Source organism: Procambarus clarkii, chromosome 10, assembly GCF_040958095.1.
Source record: "Procambarus clarkii isolate CNS0578487 chromosome 10, FALCON_Pclarkii_2.0, whole genome shotgun sequence".
Classification (NCBI taxonomy): Eukaryota; Metazoa; Arthropoda; class Malacostraca; order Decapoda; family Cambaridae; genus Procambarus; species Procambarus clarkii.
The window spans coordinates 36859106-36878237 of record NC_091159.1 but is presented as its reverse complement, the minus strand read 5'-3'; the positions used below and the strand labels follow the sequence as shown (position 1 = coordinate 36878237).

Sequence of the window (19132 nt, the reverse complement as noted above, 5' to 3'; positions counted from 1 at the left end):
GCGGAAGGCATCTTAGAGCCAATTACACATAGTGAGTGGGCAGCCCCAATTGTACCAGTGTTGAAATATGTCAAATATGGTTGGAATGATAATTTATTATTGTCAGAGTATGCTGCAGTAAAGGCTGACCTTAGTATTCACCAGGATGTACTCTTGTATAGGAATAGAGTGGTGGTGCCTGGGGAACTAAGATGTAAGATTTTGGAACAGCTACATGTAGGCCATAATGGCATAAATGCAGAAAGCAGAAGCTAGAAGTTGGGTTTGGTGGCCAAAAATAGACTAGGATATTGCTGAGGTAACAAAAAATTGTCATATTTGCTTTAAGAATTATCAGAAACCATAGGCCCCAGTACTTTCTTGGCCATGCACTGGAAAACCCTGGTCTAGACTTCATATAGATTATGCGGGACCTATGGATAACAAATATTACCTAGTGGTGGTGGATTCATACACCAAATTTCTGGATGTGCATGTGTAATTCCACCACATCATCTGTAACTTGTGAATTACTAAGGAAAACATTTTGTAATTTTGGATTGCCAGACATAATTGTCTCAGACAATGCTCCTTATTTTGTTTTTGTGGAAATGGAGGATTTTTTTTTCGAAAAAATTATATTAAACATATAACACCTGCCCCCTATAATCCTTCTTCAAATGGTCTAGCAGAAAGAGCATGAGATCCTTGAAAGAAGGGTTAAAGCGGTTTACGGAAGGTACTATTAATACAAGGCTTTGTAGATTGTTATTTAATCAAAGGAAAACTGTTCATTCTACTACTGGTAAATCTCCTTCTGAATTACTGTTTAATAGACACTTTAAAGTACGCCTGGAAGCAGTAAAGACAGATCCCGATAAAGAGAAATTGGTAACTAGCTTGGCCAGTCAGTTGGCTCAGGGAGAGGAATTGTTGTTTAATGAGGGGGATGCAGTATATGCAAGGAATTTTGGAAGTGGAAAGCCTTGGGTTGAAGGAAAAATTAGGGAAGTCCTGGGCTGCAGAAATTTCACGATGCAAGTGCAGAGTTTTGAGAACATTAATTGGAAAAGGCATACAGATCAGCTCATGCTAAGGTTCACAGGGAATTTTGAAGGCCCTTCAGGTGGGGGTGGGGCAACTAGTGATACCAATCCTAATAATGAAGGGGTAGCAGCACCTGCAGGAGACCGGGAGACAGAGCAAGGGGCAGCAGAGGGTAATAGGGATACAGAGCACCACTTGGTTTCCGAACTTTAGTTATCCAAAACTTCCAGTTTCCCGATTGGGGTTGGGGAGTCATGCTACACGAACAAAGTTCGGGTAGGAAGCAGTCCGCCAAGCGTCGCGCCGGGCCCGTGGTGATGGGTGGGAGATGGTCCAGTTTGCCGCCTTCTACCCTGTGATTTCACAGATTCACGGCCTATTATTCCTATTATTTTGATTTGTCACGAGGCTGGAGAGTTCATTCTGTAATTTTGTTTTACATATCTGCACAATCAAGAAACATCTGTGCACCATGTCGGCTCCAAATGCACGCATTGCGTCAGTGATTGCTGACTGGTGGGTGGAATGGGGAGCTTAGATGGAAGGCAGTATGAGAGAGAGGGGGAGAATTAGAGAGGGAGAATTAGTGAGAAAGGGAGGGGGAGGTAGGCAGGAAGGAAGTAGTGAGGAGGCGGATGGGAGAATTAGGGAGGGAGGGAAAGGCAGGCAAGCAGGCTGGCTGCCTGACTGCCTTTCCCTCCCTCCCTAATTCTCCCATTCTCCCTCCTAGCATCTCTCCCTACCTTCCCCTCCCTCCCTTTCTCACTAATTCTCCCACTATTTCTCCTCTCTCACTAATTCTTCCCCCTCTCTGTTGGTGGAGTGGTGAGGGAGGCAGTAAGGAAGGATTTGCTGACCAGGCGATGGTTGCCAAACTTATCGCCCATATTGTATTACAAATTTTAATCTTAGTTGTAAAATATTTATGCCAAAATGTTGATTTTCATATATTAATATACTGTACATTATTAATCATTAACATGTTATATGATTTCCTATTTATTAATTAAACAAATATAGTTTTATTTATGAATTATGCACAGTTGGCATCTGTGAGTAGGCGCTGACAGACATGTCTGCCTCTACACAGCCTCGAGCCCGTTAGTAGTTCCCGACCCCATTAGTAGTTCCCGACCCCGTTAGTAGTTCCCGACCCCGTTAGTAGCTCCCCCCTCCTCCATAGCCTGCTGTTCTCATGTTATGAGGAAGGCAGTGAGGGAGGGATGGCAGGCATTGAGGGGGAGAGGCAGTGAGTGGGAGAGGCAGTGAGCGGGAGAGGCATTGAGGGGGAGAGGCAGTGAGGCATTGAGGCATTGAGGGGGAGAGGCAGTGAGGCATTGAGGGGGAGAGGCAGTGAGGCATTGAGGGGGAGAGGCAGTGAGGCATTGAGGGGAGAGGCAGTGAGGCATTGAGGGGAGAGGCAGTGAGGCATTGAGGGGGAGAGGCAGTGAGGCATTGAGGGGGAGAGGCATTGAGGGGGAGAGGAAGTGAGGCATTGAGGGGGAGAGGCAGTGAGGGGGGAAAGGCAGTGAGGGGGAGAGGCAGTGAGGGGGAAAGGCAGTGAGGGGGAAAGGCAGTGAGGGGAAGAGGCAGTGAGGGGGAAGAGGCAGTGAGGGGGGAGGCAGTGAGGGGAAGATGCAGTGAGAGATAGAAGCAGTGAGGGAGGGAAGGGTGGGGGTGAGTGAACGCAATTACACAATGAACTTTATTTCATTTGTTGCATTTATGCATGAATCTGTCGATTTTTCCCTTAGAATTTTTTGTTAAATTTAAAAAAATTCTGAAATTCATTTTTTATCCGATCGACCTCAGGATAGTTTCAAATTAAGTGCCTTTAGATTGCGCACAATTTGATACCAAAATGAAAGATGTAACATGAAACTTGATGTCCGAACACTTATATGATTATAAATAGATTTTTGGTCAAAATTTTAAAATATTTGTTAAAATTCTATTTATTGTGCTATTATGTTGGGATTAGTTTTAAAATATGCGCCTTTACGTCGCAAATAATTTGATACCAAAATGAAAGATGTAACACTTGCCTCTCTGAGGGGGCTAGGTTCTGGCTTGTGGTCCCCGGTAGTCCCATAGAACTCCATACACATGACTGATGCCAAAGACTGACATTAGCATATCAGCCTGGATAAGCTCCGGGGAGCCTCCGGGTCTCACCCAGAAAATGAAGTTTCATTACATTCAACGCTGGTTTTTTTTATTAACAAGGTGTTGTAGAGCCGCAATCATGGTGCTGATGATGGTAACAATTTAAATATTTTTCCATTCAGGATAAAACTGACATGATACAACAGTAAATGTAGGCATAACTACCTCAGTGTATTTGGCACTATACTGGTGGTGTGAGGTGGCATTCTGGGCAGGAGACTCGGTAGATCCTGTTCCCTCACTTCTGTCTCTGCTTTCCCTATGTTTTATAGGTTGTTCATGTCAGGCAAGATGTGAGGTGGGCTGAGTCAGGGAACCCTGTTTACGTGTTGATGCTATTATCTGGCGACAGTCTGGGACAGCTGCCTGGCACACCTACTATATATTAGTGGGCTCTGCTCAACACGACCTTCCCAAACATGTAGTGTTTGGAAAGGCTTTGTGTTTTTAAGAATGAGTTTTATAAAGGTTATTTAGGCTGGAGGGGCTTTTATCCAGTGTTTGCTTGGCATCAGTATGACCAGACAGTGAAATGTTAAAAGGTTACTACTGCAGTGTTACAGATTGTTGACCTGCTCTAACTGTACATTGATTTCATCCATGAGACCAGCAGAACATTGCCTAAGGAAGCAAATTAATTTCTGCTCAGAAGGAAGCATTTCATATAAACTCAAGAGTGTTTTTTTTTTATAACTTTTTGGCAGTAGCCAAGGTCATTGCTCTTACCACAGCTGTTGTTTTTTTACTTACCTTCTGTGTTTCTGCAGAAACTTTTCAATACAATTATAATACATTAACCCCTTAACTGCGTTGCCTCCAAATGTGACACCCCCGCAGTGCGCAGGAAATAAATTCTCTGGAAAAAATTATTTTTTCTTTTTAAAGTGTCAAAAACCCTTCCCTCAGTATGGGTATGTAAAAAAAAAGTCGAGATTGTACTTACTTTGGCTGCTATGGGGTCCGGAAGTTGGGGCGTGACGTCATCATTTCCCGTGCGCCCGTGCCGTAAGCTCTCGGGGGCGGTGGGGCGCTCGGGGCGGGGCGCACGAGTTGCCGCGAATATATTTTCGTTCATTTTTTCCGCACCTTTCCAAATACAATTTCATCGTTTTTATGTGCCAATCTAATGTATAATGAACACGTACACTATAATACCGCAGTACAACATCCGTACTGTCCGTAGACACTGTGTTACGTGCATGAAACTTGTGTTCACATATGCAGCACATATTTACTATGTACCATGCTAATTTGTGTATATATACAATCTATTTACACACTATACACTGTCACACACTATATACATTCACCATCAACACATTCAGAACACAGCGTAGCAGCTGCTTCGTATGAGCCAATAGCAGCTGCCTCGTATGGGCCAATATCAGCTGCCTCGTATGGGCCAGTAGCAGCTTCCCCGTATAGGCCAAGAGCAGCTGCCTCGTATGGGCCAATAGCAGTTGCCTCGTATGGGCCAATATCAGCTGCCTCGTATGGGCCAATATCAGCTGCCTTGTATGGGCCAAGAGCAGCTGCCTCGTATGGGCCAATAGCAGCTACCTCGTATGGGCCAATATCAGCTGCCTCGTATGGGCCAATATCAGCTGCCCCGTATGGGCCAATAGCAGCTGCCCCGTATGGGCCAAGAGCAGCTGCCTCGTATGGGCCAATAGCAGCTACCTCGTATGGGCCAATATCAGCTGCCTCGTATGGGCCAATATCAGCTGCCTCGTATGGGGCAATAGCAGCTACCTCGTATGGGCCAATATCATCTGCCTCGTATGGGCCAATAACAGCTGCCTCGTATGGGCCAATAGCAGCTGCCCCGTATGGGCCAATAGCAGCTGTCCCATATGGGCCAATAGCAGCTGCCCCGTATGGGCCAATAGCAGCTGCCTCATATGGGCCAATAGCAGCATTTGGCCATGAACACATTCAGAACACCTCGAGTGAGAGCAGCCACACCCAGCCAGTCTCCCTCACTCCAACGTCTTACTCGCCAACATTGCTCCTCCCACCATATTGTTATAGCTCTTATTACACATGTTCTATATACCTATCTACATGTTTTATTTACCAGAACTATGCAAGTAAGCCGGTATTGTGTCCAAACAGTACAGTGGCCACCATACACTGCATGAAAAATCACACAGCAGACGACGCTACGATTACGTCACCTCCCTCACCAAAATAGCTCCTCTCAACATTCTCCGGTTGCTGTTCTTACTCTATATACACACACTATATATACCCATGTACATATGTGTTGCCCATAGCGAACCACTAAGCTAGTATGGTGAGCAAAACAAGAGTGGCAGCCACACACACGATGAGGCTACCTCAATTCTCGCCCTCCCTCCCTCATCAAAATTCCTCCTTCCACAATACTACGCACAACGCTAATTATAGCCACAATCCTGCTATTATCACAATCCTGGTCACTAATTCCTGTAAATGAATAATTGACCACACGTTTATTTTGAAAAGGAACCTAAGAAATCATTTGAAGATTCCTAGATGAACGAAATAATGCTGTGGTGCTGTGGCTAGAGCTGTGAACATCGTGAACAGCATTGAATCACTGATATTTGAACATTGTACCCAGTCATTATCACACTCGGGCTCTAATATAACACTATCATAGCTAAATAATACAAGTTATATATATATTTTGACATTATTTGGCGATGCTGTGGTCACATGCTGAACAGCAGTGCTGTGCGCTCATGCTGCGAGCGCCAGCCTTGGTTGCTCACACACTACTGAGGCTCCCACACCCGGGAATGTGGACCACGATTTTTTTTAAAGATGGCGTCTGTTTACAAGAGCCCTGAGGAAGCTGATGTGAACCCCATGTAGCCGCGGGAGTTTTGAATGGAACGTGAAAAATACAAATACCCGGAGGCGCGTTGCGCAAACCAGACGTGAGCCTGCAGGCGCGTTGCGCAGTTTAAGGGTTAAAAATTTTGATGGATTAATTTTAAATTTGGAAAGCATTGTTACTACTCAAAAGCTGTGCTTGTGCTCTTGTAAAGTGAGAAATACAGGACTATAGATCAAATTCATGACAAGATGTGAAAGAGTAACGTCGTCATTTATTGTGCTGATTTTTGCAGTTTGTTGTTATTTTGTGGAATTCTTTCTTTTTCAGGCATAGGTGCAGATGACACATTTGTTTATTGTCGTGTATGGACTTTAGCCAAGCAAGATAAAAATGCGGGAACCATGGTGAAGTTGGTAGGTGATTCCCTTCATCATGCCGCAGCATCCATTATTGTTACCTCACTAACAACTGCTGCAGCCTTTTTTGCATCCTGTGTGTCACATATCACAGCCATTCGTTGCTTCAGGTGAGCATTATATATCATTTTATTAACTTGCCTTTTAATAAACATAAATGTTTTGACCAATGTTATGCATACACCATCTTAGAGTACTGTCTCCACTCGATCATCCGGACTATATGGGAAGGACCCCCAGCCAGATTATCACATTTTTTGGATAATGGTACTTTTTCACCTATGAGTCCAAAAGTGACCATTTCCAACTATTTTTATACTACAAACAACATAATTTGAATTGCCTTGCCACATATAATTATTAAATATTCAACTAGAAACCTCAACTTACCTTGTTGGTGTTCGTCTTCTTGATTGATGCCACACATCTTGACGTTAAGAATTCTTAACAATTTACGTAACCTATACTAACACAACACTAAAATTAACACTTAAAATTACTTTACAGTTCATTAAGCAAAGTTAGTTTTGACTGCCAGCTGCTGAAGTCTCACTGGTTGAAGGCATTTGGGTTGCCTGTGAGGCCTCACTTGTTGAAGGAGCTTGCATGCGCCTCACTTGTTGAAGGCACTTGCTTGCGCCTCACTTGTTGAAGGCGCTTGCTTGCGCCTCACTTGTTGAAGGCGCTTGCATGCGCCTCACTTATTGAAGGCGCTGGCATGCGCCTCACTTGTTAAAGGCGCTTGCTTGTGCCTCACTTGTTGAAGGCATTTGACTGCCTGTGATGCCTCACTGGTTGAACAACATGTAACTTGTCTTTAATTGCTAGGACAACCTTCTTCCTCTTAACACCTCCAGAATGATTGATGCTGCTACCAGACATAGTCTTGGCCAAAAATGTTTAAAGTTACTATGAAAATAAAAAAGTTATTTAAAAAAATATTTCACTAATGGCATAGCACTGTGACGCCGCACTGGTTGAGGTGTATAACAGTAACTTGTCTTTAATTGTTAGGACAGCTTTTTTCCTCTTAACACCTCCAGAACGATTGATGCTGCTACCAGACATAGTCTTGGCCAAAAATGTTCAAAGTTACTATGAAAATAAAAAATCTATTTAAAAAAATATTTCACTAATGGCGCAGCACCGTCGTATAACACGAGGGACGGGAGCACATGGGTTGACCAGTGTTGGACGGGTCCAATTGGGGCAGTTATAGCACGTTATGTAGGCCGCCAGGAGGAAAAAACTCACAATATTTTTTAAGGAAACTTCAGCCTGTGCACATTGTTTTTAGGAAACTTATTTATTTGTTATTACATAATTACTAGTACTTATTTCATTTGTTTTTGGCTATATGAATTGTTCTAAAATTAATGGTAATTCCTGTACCCAGGTGATCCCTCCCAACTTTCCCCTCCCACCCTCCCGACACCACCCACCCACCCCCTCCTCCACCATGCATCTAGAGCCACAGGCAGACGGGATTAATACAGTACGGCTGAATTTTTATCTGGCTTAACCAGCTTTTATCCGGCTCCCATGGCCATTTTGGCCGGATATTGAGAACTTTATTCGTTCACGATTTTGGCCGTATAAGGGCATTTTCCGGATGTTCGAATCTCGGATAATCAGGGGGTTACAGTACTTGAGTTGCACTAATTACAATGTAAAATCTTGTACAATGCATTCACATAAATTTAGACCTCCATATAATAGATTCCTCTAAGAAATGAATTAAATCTCCCCTCCATAATTCAGATGCCAGAAAAAATCCGGATTCTTGGTGCCATGGTGAAATTTGCAATGTTAAGTACAATAATTACCAGCAGCTTTAATTTTCTGGGGGGAGCCCCATCAACTCCCCGGAGCTATCCGGGCTGATATAAATGTATTAGACTGTGGCATCAGTCGAGTGAATAGAGTTCTAGGCCTATCAGGGACCACGAACCAGAACCTGGGCCCCCTCAGAAAGGCACGAGGCACAATGGCCAATAGAAACCCCTGTGTGGTTGGAAGCATTCTGTGTCTGCCATTGACCACGTCAGGCACCCAGAAAGGTAGGTGCACCACAAAACAAACCCTATCTGGTTAAAAATTTGCTACTGAAAGCCGAACTGTTGGATAGAACTCCCCAACCTAAAATGAGCAAACGAGCATGATGTCACAACCATCACCGAACTGCTGTCTGTGCAGCTCCCCCCTCCCCGGGAGAGGGAAGAGGGAGTTCCAGACCCCACTCGCCGGCTATCCACCCTTAGTTCTGAGGCTGATGTGAGACCTGGCGGTCGTGCGACTCTGATTCCTGATGTCCTGTGTTGTGCCTTGTGGTGTTGTCCTGTTCTCTGGTGGTGTGTGGACCAGGAGTAATTTCACAAGTACTTGCACTGCATGCACTTAAGGTTCCATTCCCTAGGTGCCCTGTAAGTACTGTCCTTGTGACTTGGGGTTACCTTACACAGGTCGCTTGGGACCTACCTCCGTGGGGGTCTTTTACTGCTCGGTGATTGCCCATCCTTGGAGTCTGCTGGGGTGTTTCATGCGCCTCTGTTTGTCTCTGAATAGGAGGTAATTTCATCACTGGTAAGGTACTGTGCAGCTAGTTTTCACCATAACATGATGGCCGGCTCTGTTCCGCCTGGGGACGCTGTACTCTTGCAGGGTTCTCTCTCCTTTTTGTTTGCTGCCTGGTGGGGGTTCTGCCCCTTGTGTTGTTGACCCTTATTTATATTCTTGGTGGTCTTCCACTAGGTCCTGTGAGTGTACACGCCACAGGGGGTTCAGCAATTAGTAGTTTGTTTGCAGCCACCTCCTTCTTTTCTGGCAAAGAATAAGACTGCTGCTTTCTGGAGGGGTTCTTGGGTTGTTGATGCTTGGTCGGTTCGGCCAGGAGTGCATCATGTGTTATATCCAGTTGCGGCTCTTTGCCGTTACCTGCATGCCACAGCCTCAGTGTCCGAGAACGCGCTTTAGGTTGACCTGGTTTCCCTTCTTTCCTGTTCCCGGGTTCGGGTCTCCCAGGTTGTCCGTAGAGTTATTCGGTCCACCCAGCCTGCAGTCTATCATCGTGCCCATGATGTTCGTAAGTTTGCTGCGTTGGTTGCTGTCTTTGGTAATATATCTTGGGCTGATATTTGGGCATGGGATTTTTGGAGGTCGAACAAGGTCCTGGCCGCTTGCTCCGTAGTTAATGTTCCTGGCCCTAATCGGGCTTGTGTTGCATTGGGTCGGCTGTTGCAGCCGACTTTGCAGTCTTGACTTTGAGTTGAGGAGCGAGTAGCGACTGCCTCCCAGGTAAGTCCCTCTTGTTTTATCATTGGTTAACCCTTCCACTGCTCAGGGATCCTGAGGACATTTACACCTCTGTGCGCAAGAAAACAAAATTTAGAATTTTTTTTTCGTCTTCTAAACATGTTAATTTGTGTCCCCCGAGCACGGGAAAAATTATAAAAAAAATTCTATTGTACTTACCAATGACGTAATTGAGCCGACAAATTGGTAGATGACGTCACAGAGCGTGAGCGCTCAAGGGTGATGCGTCAGGGAACCATCACTCACAGCCGCTCAGGAGGCCTGAGTTGCCGCAAATTTATTTTCGCGGCATTATTTACAGTATTCTTGGGACATTTTACACTAATTTTTTTTTACTAGTATTGTTCCAATTATTACCACTAGACATTGTATTATAATGAAACTGGTAGAAACTCACTAGGCGCTCACATATTAGTATCACAAGTATGCCCACCAAAATGGTATAGTTTACAGGAAATATTCAATGTATTTTTTTTTTCAATATAAACACTAAAATTAAGTTGATATGTACATTTATTTACAAAAGAATTACACATTTAGTAGTCCTGGAGACTGTGATACTGTGTGAAACAGTCGATATAGCAAAGAGGGACTGCACATGCTTCGCACCAATTTACATTTCTGTGGCCTCAATTTGGTACTGGAACACACAACACACCGACGCTGGCCTGCTGCACGTGATCCAGTTGGTGGTAATTTCTTGATTCGGTGTACCAGAAAGTTCTCCCTGTAAGAGAGCCTGGGTGCAGGAGCATGGTTCAATATTGGGTCTCGAATGGGTCTTTGTATATCACTGGTGTCCTTGCCAAATTTACCTAGTAACTGTTTCACAACTTGAATGAATGGAATGAATGGTTTTGAATAAACCAAAATATGGTTTTCTACCTGTTTTCACAAGATACGTGTTGTAACTGTTCAGCATTGTTTCGTCAATAAGGTGGAAAATCATTTTCTTTATCCACTTCACTGTTTTCCGTACACACTCTACAGCACCCAGCATCATGTCACATTTATCAACTAAATGCATGTTGATGTTGTAGTCCATCACACAAATCTGGCTTATATATTATTTGCTTTGTTGTTCTGTTCACCTTGCCACTGTTCACCATTCCACCAGGGTGAATGGTGGTCAACATATTCACTTCACGTCTGTCTTTCCACAGCACTGAAAGTATTGCACCACTTTTTCTTACCTTGCAATCACCTACTTGCATAGCAGTGTCAAACACAGGCATTTCCCTTCGTTTTGGCTTTACTGTGCCACACACTCCAGTTTTATTATCAAGCAAGAATTTGGTTAGTAAGGGACTGGTATAATAGTTATGTGTACAATATGTGGCCCTTGTTCAGATATGGTGCAAGCAGTGCCTTCACCACACTACCTGAGAAGCCATGTTCGTCATTAGCAGGAATGTCTACATTTGTAGCGGAATACAGTATCATGTGTAACACCATTCCTGATTCACAGTCACAGAGCACAAAGAATTTCAGTCCAAATCGGTGATGTTTTGAGGGAATATACTGCTTGAAGGCAGCACGTCCTTTGAAAAGCACAAGGGATTCATCAATAACCAGCTTCTTAGCTGGTACGTAGTAATCTCGGAACTTTCCAATCAGGTCATTTAGCACGTGCCTCACCCTCCAAAGCCTATCATCCTGTCTCTCGTCTGCATTATTTGCAAAATGAAGGCACCATAGGATCAACAGAAATCTGTCTCGGGACATATATTTCCCGAACAATGGTGTTGGAACAGCGTTGTCTTTGCTCCAATAATCTGATATAAAGTGTTTCACACAATGTTTCATCAACATACAAATTGCAAAAATCACATACAGTTCACATACAGTTCTCTTTCCAACGCTGTAGTCATGAAAATTCTGATACCTCCTCACCTTCAATAAGATCGGCCGCAAGTCTGTTCGTTTCGTGAACAATCTGTTCCATGAGCGGCTCATCGAAATATGCAGTAAAGAAGTAAATTTCACTCATTTTGTCACCAGTATCAGGGAAAAGATCTGTAATTCCCACATCTCTGTTGTCAAAGAGCGGAAGCAGGCCTAGCAACAATAGGGGCAGGAAGGGTCGATGAGGGAAAATTATTGGAACATGAGGGAATTTGTTCCTCATTGTTGCCATATTGTTCCATGCAGCGGCGCTTGGCTGGGTGGGCAGCTGATGTGGAGAAACTTGTACTGGCACTAGCAGGCGGGGCAAATCTATTCTCCGATTCTACATCACTAAAACCTGAGAGATTCACCTGTTTCAGACTTGTCGATCATATTATAAACATGCAATGGAACAGATGAACTATGTGCTTGGGCACGAAGTAGTGTTGAGTGGTGTTGAGTAGTAGCGGGTAACTCTTGTGGTACCAACATGTTCACCCCTCACTATCCGTGGTTTCTATTTCTTCAGGCTGTGTATAGTCCTCATCTATATCCGAGTTGTCAATATCAGATTCGTCAACGTCCTTGGACAATTAATTCGTTGGCAATTTCGTCTTCGGTCAAAGACTGCGCAGCGTGGTGCGCTGAGCGAGGTCGGACGTGATGCGCTCCCCATGGTGTCTGGCCACTAACTAAGGCCTGGGAAACAAAGGAGGCCTGCTCTAGATTTTTTTTCACGATGACGTCTGTTTACAATTGCCCCTGGCTACGGTATGGGTGACCCCTTTACATCGCAGGACATTTGAATCGTGCCTCGCACCCTTTGGCGTATATATATATACGCCATGCACACAGTGGGCTATGCTACTCATGGCGTATATATATGCCATGCACAGTTTAAGGGTTAAGTAGCTCCGAGGAGCCGACAGGGCTTCCCCCAGAAAACCAGCTTTGAATGTAATGAAATGCCATTTTCTGGGTGAGACCCAGAGGCTTCTCTGCAACCCTCTCTCCATCCGGACAACGGTTTTCACAGTTTTGACATCCAGCCTCTGACCTGGGGATGGATAGCTGGCATGGGGGGGTATGGAGCTTCCCCTTCCCTCCTACCAGGGAGGGGGGGAGCTGCACAGACAGCGGGACGGTGATGGTTGTGACGTCGTGCTCGTTTGCTCGTTTTTAGTTTGGGGAGTTCTGTCCAACAGTTCGGCTTTCAGGAGCAAATTTTTAACCAGATATGGTTTGTTTTGGGGTGCCTATCTTTCTGGGTGCCTGACCCGGTCGATGGCAGACATAGAATGCTTCCAACCACATGGGGGTTTCTATAAACCAGTGCTCCTCGTGTCTCTCCAAAGAGGGGGCCAGGTTCTGGCTCGTGGTCCCCAGTAGGCATAGAACTCCATTCGCTTGATTGATGCCACAGTCTAATATATTCATATCAGCTCAGATAGCTCCGGGAAGCCTCCGGATCTCACCCAGAAAATGGCTTTTCATTACATTCAACGCTGTTTTTTTTCCCCTATATTCTTGTGTTTGTTTATTCTTTAGTGGCGGTCAGAGGAGGGGCCAGAAATGTTATTCTGAAAATAACTTAATTTTAACAAGTTCCTACAATGTTTCATAAAAAAATATTGAATTAAAGAATTTTGGCCATGGGGGATATCAGTGGGTTTAGTTCATTTACACCAGTGTTTCTCAAGCTCAGCTATGCGGAACCCCATGGTAACTATGGGTTTTGCAAGAGATAGTGATAAATAGGCTAATTGTAATCATATGTAAATGTATTTTTGAATTAGATGTGTTTAATTTGAATTGGCGCTGTTGAAGCTGTTTGTGCTGATTCTCAGGGAGGCCTTGTCTCTGTTCTTTGCCAGGAGTTGCAGGCCTCACGCGTCACCATGCCATGCTTGCTTTCTCCTTACAATCCGTTTGGGCCCTGGCTCCTAGGTTGCGGAGTCTTCTGTCAGTGTCTGCAGGTGACCTAGTCTAGTTTTCGTCCTATGTCGGATTTGTTGCTTCTCCAGGGTGACCATCCTCAGGCGTCTCGGAAGGGTCGTGCCAGGGCTTGGTGTTCCTTTGGTCGGGGTGGGCCCTTGGTGCCATTTTCTGAGCCAGCGCTTCACTCGGAACTAGTGTTGTCTGGTTGGTGCACTGCTTGTTCTGTTCGTTGGCCCTTTTGCGGGCTGCCCCACTGACAGGGCAATGGGCGGAGGCTCGCGCTGTTTGCTCACGCCTGGTTCCATGATTTGTGGGTATTTCAGGTCGTGTTCTCCAGCCTGTGGTGGTGTTGGGCGGCTACTCTGCCTACGGGGGGGTTCGAGACTGGCAGGGCAGGCTTCTTCCTCTTCGCTCCATCGAGTCATCTTGGAGTGGATGCGCTTTGGCATGGTTGAAACGACAACATCCTTTAGGTGGGTTTCCCCCCCCATTTCCAGTACCAAAACAGAACTGTGTGAATCTGCGGTTCATTCTGGACATGTCCCATCTGAACCCCTGGATTCTTTGCCCCTCTTTTCAGGTGACCACTCTGTCCCAGGTCCGGCTTCTTTTGGAGCCAGGTTCTTCAATGGTGTCTCTGGACCACTAGGACATGTATTGGCACGTCCCAGTTCATCTGGGGTTCAGGGACTGGCTGGGTTCCATTGTGGGGTTGCAGGCTTCCCACAGCCTTTCTTTTGGCTTGAATCTGGCACCTCACGTATTCTCACATCTTACCCAGGTCGTGGTGACTTGTCTGTGTCTGCTACGGAATTGGATTGTGGCCTACCTCAACGAGTGGTTGGTGTGAGTTCCCAACCGGTAAGCTTGTCTGCTCGGCAGGGATGTGGTTCTTTCCCAGTTCGCCGGGTTCGGGTTCCTGGTGAACTGGAGGAAGTCCCATCTGGTTCCATCCCAGGTTCGGACCTGGCTGGGCCTTGGGTGGGACTCTTGGACCGCCCCCCGCCTTCAGCTGTTTCTGTGGGGTGCCAGGTCATTTGGCAGTTGTTAGAGTAGCTGTGCGGGAGTCTGCACTTTGCCGTGCTGGTTTACCTGCCAGAGGCGGTCAGCATCACCCGCGCTGACAGGTGGGAGTTGCCACAAAGATATTAACACTTAATTATTTCAATGTCTCTGATTGATTTTTTCTTAGTTTTTTTGCAGTAATATTATTCAATAGTGTGTATTGTAAAATAAATAAATAAATAAATTATATATATATATATATATATATATATATATATATATATATATATATATATATATATATATATATATATATATATATATATATAATATATATATATGTATATATATATATATATATATATATATATATATATATATATATATATATATATATATATATATATATATATATATATATATAATTAATAAAATAAAAGTGGTGAATAATTGCTATTCTCAAAAGTATGGTGTGCATATTATTGATTCAATTATGTTCATAAAACAATAAAGAAATAGTTTTGCTGCTATTACACTCTATATGCACACGTTATATATAAGTATCTGCATGCTTTGTTCACCATAACGAACCACTAAGTTGGTATTGAGGGTCAAAAAGCAATGAGGAGTGACCGCCACATACCAGCCAGCAACTCGTTGCCACTTCCTCAACTTGACCAGTGACCGGGCCCGGGTACATTGATCCTTGGAACCTCTCCTCCCACCCCTCTCCCTTCGAAAGTAAACTCGGGACAGGAATTGCTTACGTGTCGAGATTGTCTGAGGTCATGGCTCAGCTCCAGGTCCGAGTTCGATCGCCGTTGGGCATTATCGATTTTGAAAGTACAGTAAGTAAATTGCTTTTAATGGAAGAATTTCAACTTTTTTTGATCTTGAATATGCATCAACCTGAACTGCTATCGAGATTCATTTGCTCATGTACTATGTACATGCTAAGGGAAGCCCAGGCAGGGTACCGCAAACCGGCGCCCCAAGTCTACCAAACAAACTGCTAAAAGCTGAACCCCCGGGACATGTCCACTCACGGGGGCCAAGCGGGGAGTACCACCAACAGAAGAAATTGAAAGAAAACACCAAGAACAGTAATGGGGGACCATAAAGGCAGACCCCCACTAGCAAAAATAAAATAAAAGAAAAACCCCGCAAGAGGACGACAACGTATCCAGACGGAACAGAGCCAGCCGCTGTTATTGGTGAAAACTAGCTGTGCGGTACCCCGCGCCCCTACCAGTGACACCTACCACCTACCCAGAGACAAACCAGGGCAACAAAACCCCAGCCGACTCCAAGGGTGGCCCAGTACCGAGCAGTAAAGGACACAGTGGTGGTAGAACCCAAGGTGACTTGTGGAAGGTGGCCCCAAGCTCTAAGGTCAGTACTTACAGGGCACATAGGGAAGATAGCCCTAGGCGCATGCAGCCCGAGTACCATGGAATCTTACTCCTGGCTCACGCCCCACTGGTAGAGACAGTCCACACCACAAGGCACAGAACTGAAACAAAAACCGGAGCCAGAGGCACTCGACTGGCCAGTAATTCCATCAGCCAAGAACTGCCAGTTGGATCGCCGGCGTGGAGGGTCTAGAGCTCCCCCTTCCCCCTCCCGGGGAGGGGGGAGGTTGTGCAGACGGTGGCGCGGTGACATGATGATGTCATGTTAGTTTTATAATTTTGTTTGGGGAGTTCTGTCCACTCGTTCGGCTTTCGGTAGCAATATTTTCACCAGAATAGGGGTTTGCTTTGGGACGCCTACCTTTCTGGGTGCCTATCCCGGTCGGTGGCAGACATAGAATGCTCCCAACCACAAGGAAGTTTCTATAGGCCATTGCTCCTCGTGCCTCTCTGAGGGGGCCAGGTTCTGGCTCGTGGTCCCCGGTAGGCAAGAATTCCTAGCACTTTGACTGATGCCAGAAAGTTACATTTATCCATTTAGCCTGGATAGCTCCAGGGAGCCTCCGGGACTCATCCAGAAAATGGCGTTTCATTACATTCAGCATTGGATTTTTATACAAAGTTTTATCACAAAGTGCAGGATAAAAGCTATTCAGTGAGACACTTTAATACATGTGCTTTTCTAATGATAAATCAAATGCATAATTAATGTTAAATTCTTTTCCAGCATTTTTGCCGGAACTGTGGTTCTGGCCAACCTCATGCTTATGCTGACCTGGGTACCAGCATGTGTTGTGGTGGCTGAGAAGTGGGGAGCCTCCACCTGCTGTCTCTGTGTTCCCCCTGCACCTGTATATGCTCCCCATCTGCCACCTCGATGTTCTGTGCTGTGTGCCCTGCCACTCAGATTTTGTTACTTTTGTGCTGAGTCAGCAAGAATTTTCTTCGAGAAGATGCTCCCTTGGGTGATAGTGAAGCCCCGCCACCTATGGGTCTTGTTGCTGGGTTCTCTGGCAGCATGCAGTGCTGTTGTTGTATTCTACTTCCCAGGCCTCAAGTTACCTGATTCACAAGAATTTCAACTTTTTTCAAGAGATCATGTCTTTGAACAGTATGATTTAGAGTACAAATATAAATTTTGGTTTGAGAGGAATCTAAGAAGTGATATTGTGAATCTGCTACCAGTACGTATCGTTTGGGGAATTAAGCCAGTGGATAATGGGGACTACCTCAACCCTGCTTCAAAAGGAACATTAGAATTTGATGATAGTTTTGATGTATCTCTACCAGAATCTCAGGAATGGTTGCTAAACTTTTGCCGTGATCTTCGAAACCAAAGCTTTTATATGTCTACCCTGGGTCCTCTACTTCCTAATTGTTTTATTGAAACATTTAAAGCCTGGATGTATAGAAGATGCATAGATCCAAAAACAGGTGTTGATCGATCTCCTTGCTGTGAAGGATCCAAGTTTCCTTACTCTCAAGATGTGTTTGATCAGTGTATTCATAAGGGTATCAAGACTCTTTACCAGACTCCAAGAGAATACTTCATTCCTGGAGTGGCTGGTCCCAAATTCAGTAGAGAAACTGGAAAAGTTGTGGCCATTGTTGTGGAATATGACAGCAACACTTTATGGTCTCTCTCCTATGAGGATATGCAAGACTTTTATAAACAGGTAAGACAATTATCTTTTTATGTTTACTGTACAAATGAATAGTATTAACCCTTAAAGTGAAGATATCTTCATTTGTTGATTGTTAAGTGCAATGTTGTCATAATCAAATAAAGATCTGTTTGAATACCAGTGTAACCCATGTGGTACCCATGATGATGACTGCACTTACCGCTCCAACACAACCGTCTTCACTGTGTATATTTATTTTGGTATAATTATTATTTTGCATACAGATTCATTACCTTTGAATATATTTCATATGAGAAATAGGCAGAAAAACTTTTGTTGGTCCTGGCACCCATCACAGTGTAATGCTGACAAATGCTAGGACTATTGACTGCTGCCCTGGTCAAAATAAGAGTACCCTGTATGTGTGTTTTTGTGTACAGTACTGTATTTTCATTCCATTTGGAAACAAATCTACCATTTCATAAGAATTTTTCTGGATGAGTCTTTTGGTGGCTCCCTGAAGCTATTTCATTGAGATTGCTTCCCACTATTGAGTCACATCATCCATAGGAGTCCTGTTTGGCCTACTGGGGGACCAGAGCTAGAACTTGACCTCCCTCATACAGGTAAAGAGAGCTAAAGTGGGTGTTTACATCTGGTTCAGAACTGACAGCTTAGTTCCCAGCAGGTAGTGAGTCACTTAACCCCCTCCCCCAAACAAGGTCACACTAGTTTAAAGAGAATTTGATCTTTTGTTCACATAGTTCATTAGGTGGGTTTTGAGGCTTCAGTCTCTCTTGAACCCAGCAGGGGTTTATTTTGACTCGCTGAATTTCTGGTTGCCTTTCTCGGTGAGGTGGCAAAATGTCACTGCTCCCTGCACCTTTGTGAGGAGGCCAGGTTCTGGTGATGGTCCTCGATAGGCCTACTGCACTCCACGGCAGATGCGACCTAATAGATAAAATATAATAGATATACATCTCACTGTATAGCTTCAGGAAGCCACCATGGCTCACCCAGAAATTGGCATTTCATTACACTCAGTGCTGGTACTTTGGTGAGTGTCCCAGGTTTTCCTAGTCCCCAAGTGGGGCTCAGCAGACCTACAGTACATTCTCGACCTCTCGGGATTGAACAGCTTTATTCCCTGTCTGACCTTTTGCATGACCACTTTACCTCCAGTTCACCTCATTTCCTGTCCAACCTTCTGCATGACCACTTTAACTCTGGTTCACTTGGTGTTGCAGGCTAGGGTGTCTTGTCAACCTGTCCTACGAAGAATGTTTCATTTCACTCGTGTGCGTTACTAAGGCCAAAAATTGCCGTACTAGAAAATGGTAGTGGCTCGTGAAAGTGATGTACTGTCCCATTTTCTGTTTTGGGTCCTCTGGTTGGTTAGGAGAGGATACTTTAAATTTACCGTTTTCGTGACATTGGGAAACCTTAGGTGGACGGGCTGGTCTTGTGGGGTATCAGGCTTACAGCTTCAAAGGTCTGCCTTTGAGATTGAATCTTGCTCCT

The 19132-nt window shown here is 44.7% G+C and overlaps 1 protein-coding gene across 4 annotated transcripts in view; it reads left to right on the top strand.

Annotated features, from left to right (window-relative positions):
* LOC123745278 (RND transporter family member dispatched) overlaps nucleotides 1-19132 on the top strand; it is a 225995-nt gene that overhangs the window by 192952 nt on the left and 13911 nt on the right. For all 4 annotated transcript variants that reach the window (XM_069321864.1, XM_069321865.1, XM_045725660.2 and 1 more), the window contains 2 exons: nucleotides 6344-6542; nucleotides 16714-17662. In XM_069321864.1, the coding sequence (XP_069177965.1) occupies nucleotides 6344-6542; nucleotides 16714-17662 (1148 nt within the window). The remainder of the gene's footprint in view (nucleotides 1-6343; nucleotides 6543-16713; nucleotides 17663-19132) is intronic.